Genomic DNA, 6,705 nt, shown 5'->3' with positions numbered 1-6,705 from the left:
AAATTTTAAACTACACTAACTTTAGTTTTGATTAATTTTGTTCAAAATACTTAATGTTTTTATTTTTTTTTTAACTATGAACACTTGTGTGCGATTTAAATACATTTCTTCAAGTAATATAAACTACTTTTTGTGTTAAAGCACTTACGTTTAAGGTTCGATTCTTTTTTAAACTTGTTTAAGCCCATACAAACAATAATAAACAAATAAACATAAATTTATACTAATATATAACTTTTTAGTACTACATATCTTGTACAGAAATCTAAGACAAAATTCATTCAAAAACATCTTTATTAAAGCAACAAACAAGTAAAATCGATTTCGGCTAACGCTTTTCAATTACTTTAGTTAGCAACTAATTTTAAGATTAAATTTTGAGTATATAAATAGTTAGAGGTTACATCAGAAAATCAGAAAAATCAATTAACACTAATTAGCATAATTGAGCAAAATTAATTAGACATTCACAATTCATAAATGCATATATAAAACAGTTTATCAGTAATTTAACTAAGATAAGCAACATTAAAAATAAAATAAAAATAAGCGACAAAATTCAAATAAAATCTATAACAACTTATAAAGATTAGATTTATAAACATATTGTTGCTTACACAATTTAGGTTTATATGTTTTTATAAATAGAGATTCTAAAACACTAAGGTGATAATCGTTACGAGCTTTACTTAAAATTGAAAAGTTACTATCATTATAGTTCTTTGCGCAATCTGAATTGTTTAATAAGTGTTCAGCTATCGCTGATGATCTATTAGATGGTTTTTTTAAACCAGTGTCCATCCATCTTCTGAGGGAATTAAAAACGTGTTGGTCCCTTCTAATATGGAATCTTTGAGACGTTCTGCCAATGTACTCACTGTCACAGTGGCACTTGTACATATAAATAATTTTGCTTTTTTCCTGAATCTTTACAAATTCCATTTAAGGGCTTTCTTGTAGCATGACTGATTCTTAGTTGTACAGAGTTAAAAGTGGAGTTTACAGTGTATTTTACAGTCTTTTCTAGAGCAGTTGCTACTTTACCGAAATATGGCAATCTCAAATATACAGGGCATTTTCTAGGACCAAGTTTAACCGGTTTTTCAAATTTTGAGATTGTATTGTTAATTGTCTTTCTGACTATATGCGATGGATAACCAAGAGCTTCAAAAATATTTTTTATTTTATCTAATTCCTCTTCAAACAACTTTTTCGAGCAAATCTTGTGTGCTCTGAATACCAAACAAGAGATTAAACCGAGTTTTTGAGATAAAGGGCAGAATGACTGAAATGGAATATATTGACCAGCAAATGTAGGTTTTCTGTAAACAGTGGTAAGCAACTCGGAAGATGTACGCAACAGATGTACATCCAAGAAAGGTAAGCAATTGTCTTTTTCTTTTTCAATAGTAAATTTTAAATTTGGGTGTAAATTCGAAATTTTGCTAAATAATTCCTCAATGTTATATTCATCATTGTAAGACACAAAAATGTCATCAACATACCTAATATAGTTTATCGGTTTTTCATACTTGGAAAAGAGCAATGTTTCAAAGTATCCCACAAAAATGTTGGCTAAAATAGGGCCAAGTGGACTACCCATCGCTACTCCATCTATCTGTTTATAAATATAAGAATTAAATCTGAATTCAACATTTTTTACTGCCATGTTTAACATACTAAGACAAACATCTTTTGGAATAGAAGGAGCTGTAAGACCAGAATTGTAAAGTTCATTTAAACATATGTTTATAGTTTCATCCACTGGGACATTAGTAAAGAGGCTTTTTATGTCAAAAGAACACATGTTACTTGGTAAAAAAGCATTTTTTCTTATGACTTCAACGAACGAGAAAGAGTCTTTTATACAAAAAGTGGAATACTTACTGGAAACTGGTTCGAGGATTTTGATTAGAAGCTTTGAAATATTATATTGTGCAGAATTACTCATATCTAAAATAGGTCTTGTTGGAACACCGTCTTTGTGAGTTTTAGGTAGTCCGTACAGTTTCGGACACTGAGAACCTGAAGGTCTAATAGACTCATACAAATCCTTAGAAATATAACCTTTGGCATACCAACCTCTGAGCTTAAGTTGAAAAGCTCGTTCTATTTATACTAATCAAATTATTAAAATTGCTATAACACATTTTGAATATTTAATATTGCAGCAAAGGTATTTTTTTAGTTAAAGCATATATAAACTTTTGACATATTAAACAAAAACTTTACTTAAATCTACATTACACATAGGTATATAAAAATGAGTAGATTAAATACAATAAATGTCGAGTAGAAAATCTTATTTTTTTATTTTGCAGGGCAAAAGGCATAAACTAAATTACTCTCATCTAAATTTCGATAAAAAAATATGTATATTTAAATAACAAATCATTGAACGCTTCATTACTGTAAATAATATTTCATTCAAATTTACTCCCTTTTTTAATATTTGTTTTTCATTTATGTTGTACAAGATAAGGAAGTGGAGTTTATTTTCAAAAGTTAATTAAGAGATAAATTGCAAGTTTTATTACATTTTTATTCGAATATATTATTGAGATTAATAGATTTTTATTGTTGAATAAGATAAGAAAAATATTCTAAGTAGTGATTAATTTTAACATTGAAATTTAACTTGAAAGTGTTTTTTAATGTTGGTTTTTAGCACACTTTTTTACAACATTTAATATTTTTTTTACATTTTTGCATAAAATATTTATTCTGTAACAATCTTTATAATGTTTAAAAGCTTACAAATGCACATTTAAAATTAAAATTCCAATTCAGTTATTGAGAAGTAACAAAATAAAGTTTGATACTTACTGAAATAGAGCAGAGCACAACTATATTTTAATAAGTTCAATTAACATAAAAACTTTTGTTATTAATTTTAGTATCAGTGATAAAAATGTATTTGGTTAAGTTATATATCAAGTATATAAATAAAATGCTTAATAAATATAAACAATAACATATTTTCAATAAGTTAGGTTAAAAGAAGAACTAGTTAAAAAAAAGTCAAACAAAGTTAAATGTTTTTAGATAAAATGTTATAATTTCAGGATAACAAAACTGTATTTAATTAAAAATAAATTAAATTTAATGTTTGCTTTTACTTACAATTTCAAACATAACTTAAACTACATTAGAACAAAAATAAATCAAGCATCTTTTAGACAAGTTTTAAATGACACCTTATTAAGCTTAAGTTTTTTTTTTTGTTAGTCTCATTTAAACTTAAACCAAAACTAACAACAAAAAAATTAAGCTTATACAAAAAAATAGTTTTGATTTTCGTATGTTCCGTAGTTCATCTTTAATTGTTTCATTGATCGCAAAAAAACATTAATCAAAAATTTCATTAGTAATTTTTACTGGTTTTATTTAAAGTTCTGTACTTTTAGGAATAAATCAAGAGTCTTTAAACCTACTTCTGTATAAATCTTATTGTTTTACTACAAATCATTTTACTGCTCAAGTTTTGTAAAATACTCAGCCTCTTTTGATTTTTGTTTAACATCTAGCACTTTTATATGGGTTATAAAAATATTATTCTACATTACTAAGTTTTACAAACTCTAAAAATATTTTTCGAAACTCATATCACAGCTTTAAAGTTCTATTCTAATTAAGGCTTCAAATTTAACGTTTTCATTTATATAAAAGCTATACTCTAATGCTAGAAAATTAACAGCGTAGTTCGTTTAAAACACTACTTAGTATTTTTAAATTTAACTAATAGATGTGAAAACAATTGATAAAGTCATTGATTAAAAATATATACATTAGAACTTCAATACATTGTATAAAGAAAAAAAACTTAAGAGTATAGTATTTATTTTTATTCCATAGCATTTTTAATCCATAAAAAACATACCACAAAATTTAAAAAAAAAATCATCTCTACAGTAATTAACAACTGAAATGTTATCTGCAAGTTTTAAAAGTTTAACAATTTTAAAATAACTTTAATGATTTTATCGAAACTGTACTCAATTTGTTTTAAAGTTGTAAAGATAAGAAACAGTAATACTCAGCTTACAAGTTGTTAGCGAGATAAAATTAGCGTTCCTCTATATGAATTTTTTTTCAAAACAATTCACAGATTTATTTTTATTTGCTAGTAGACTTATACCATAAAAAGTATTTTTTTTTAACAAAAATGTGTAATATTTTTTCAGTTCTTTATTTCAAGAAAACATCTGTCTAATTGAAATTTTTTTTTTTTTTTTTTCAAAGCTAGATATAGCCTTTTTTAATTAAGAAATGCTGATGGTAAATTATGAAAATCTGATTCAACAAAACATTAATAGTCTTAAATTTAAATTTAACTATTATTTTGATAACTGTATGTTCTACATTTACAGCATTTCAATGTTTTTAAAAACTAATTGTTATTTCAAAATCTTTATTTTTTTGTCTTTTTAACTTTAGCGTTTCAAAATAATTTTCATAAATAAAGAATCAATTTGTATTTTTAGTTTAACTTCGTCGATCTTTGATCATTCTGAAAACATAATAAACTTTATTTAGAGAAAGATAAGTTTTTTTATCTAAGAACAAATTTTCTTATCATAAAAATTTCATTTATTAAAAGCTTAGATAAACGATTTAATTCCAAAGCTAATCATATTGTATAAACTTTAAAACATCATGTATATTCTATATAATTATATTTTGTATTTAGCATTTTATCATTTTTCTTACTTGTTTTCATTGAACTACAATTTGTTATAATATCATCGTGATACAATTGTTTTTAAACTATATGTAGTGTAAGCTTAAAGTCTAATAAACTATAAATTATACTTTATCGGTAATAAACATGTGATAATTAAAACTTAGAGGAGCGTACTTTAAAATCCTTGAACTACGCTAAGCTAATAGAAAAAATATTTATTTGCAACATATAAGCGACAAAGTATTTGCACATCACTTTTAATGTGCGCCTTTTTTATTTATTATTTATTTTTTTAGTTTTTCTATTTATCCTTTTAGCAAAAATTTCTTAAAATAACAGTTTGTTAAACAACTTAAGCTACTATATTTTTTTGGTAACATTCGAATTGAGTTTTTAACACTTTGTTTATTTTAATTTTACACTGATATGTTTATTAGTCTATCAAAACTTTAGACTTACTGTAAATGAGTTACTAAATTATTATTATATGTTAAAAAAAAAATATTCATCTAGTTTGGTATAGGTATTTAAGTTTAACTGTACGTATTTTTTATTTAATTGACATTTAGAACCGAACAATTATGTAAAACTAAAAATTATAAAGTAATACTAATTTGCAGTAAATTCATAAGTACATTTAAAAAATAACTATTGTTTGTTTAAAACAAGTTATTTAAAAATATTTCTATATAGTTCTAAAAGTTAAGTTATATATCAATTTTTTTTTGTTTTATTTTTCTGCGGCTAAAAGCCGTTTAAAAATTTATCTTGCTTTATAGTAAACAATACCATATTGAATAAGTAAATCAACTATATCAAATAAATAAACAGTTTGCTTCCGTTTGTGTGAATCAAATTTTTATTTTCAAAAATTTTCTTATATAGTTCTTATTGTTAAGTTATATACCAATTATCTAAATGTTTTTTTTTATTTTTTCTGCGGCTAAAAGCTGTTTAAAAATTTATCTTGCTTTTTAATAAATCTTACAGATCAAATAAGTAAATCAAATATCTCAAATAAATAAACTGTTTGCTTCAGTTTGTGTGAATCACATATTTATTCTTATTGGTTTTTAGCAATGTTTTTATTGAAACACAATATTTTAAAAATATCTTAAAAACTTATCATTTTAATAGATTTTTAGCTTTAAAACTTGATAAAACTATTTAAAAAAGTTGTAAATATATAACAACCGTAAAATACTCAAAACTAGCAAACTTATCCATTAAAGTCTTCAAAAAAAAAATATTTTGTTTTCGATTTAAAAGTGTACTTGTGCTTACTTAGTTAATATAGATATCATAAAATACTAACTACGTTATCTAAGTTTTTAATTTAATTTTAATTTAATTAAAAAAATATAATTAGTATAAGCTACAATCGGCTTATTTCAACTAAACAAAGTTATAAATTTTCTAATAGGTAAAACTTAAAAAAGAGAGCTAAAATTTTGTATAATCGTGGAATAAGTGTTGAAAATACAATTGTATAAAACTTAAAACTGAATTAATTTTTGCTTAAGATAAATAATATTGAATTTTTAGTTTTGGTCGTGAAACATGTAATTAGTTATGTGAAAACAAAATTTTAATAACAACTATGTTATGCATATACACTATGAATTTCAAAACATTTAGAAAGCTGCAAAGTTTCAAAAAAGTTTTTTCAAACTTTTTCGAAGCTTTTTAAACTTTCGTAAACTTAAAAGAAAGTTTAAAAAATATTTGCACAAAATTTTTGTTTAATTAAAAGAAAGTGATTTTAAGAAGTTTTAAAGATTAAATTAAAGATTATGAAGTATTGAGATAGGAGTACTCAATTCAAGTCACCCACTACAGTCTACAACTGCACTTTATTACAAAATTGAAGTTTTTTATTTCCTTATAAATGATTGCAATGATATTAGAAGAAATTCTTTGTTAAAAGTATATCTTTAAGGAAGGTATATTTCAACTTCACTTTTAACTTTGCCTTACTTCCTATTCAAAGAAATTTTGAAGTTATTATGACAATTGTTAAA

General features: G+C 23.7%; 1 protein-coding gene across 1 annotated transcript; it reads right to left on the bottom strand.

Annotated features, from left to right (window-relative positions):
• Positions 1 to 880: 880 nt before the first annotated feature.
• On the bottom strand, positions 881 to 2,351 carry LOC145845233 (uncharacterized). Its single transcript, XM_082952655.1, has 2 exons — positions 2,346 to 2,351; positions 881 to 2,089 (listed from the first exon to the last, which is right to left on the bottom strand). The coding sequence occupies exons 1-2, from the start codon at positions 2,349 to 2,351 to the stop codon at positions 881 to 883; spliced, it is 1,215 nt and encodes a 404-aa protein (XP_082808781.1).
• Positions 2,352 to 6,705: the final 4,354 nt, after the last annotated feature.

This window comes from Thalia democratica, chromosome 9 (assembly GCF_965202585.1).
Source record: "Thalia democratica chromosome 9, ktThaDemo2.hap1.1, whole genome shotgun sequence".
In the NCBI taxonomy this organism is placed as follows: Eukaryota; Metazoa; Chordata; class Thaliacea; order Salpida; family Salpidae; genus Thalia; species Thalia democratica.
Note: the sequence above shows the minus strand (reverse complement) of the source record. Positions and strands in the feature narration are given on the sequence as shown.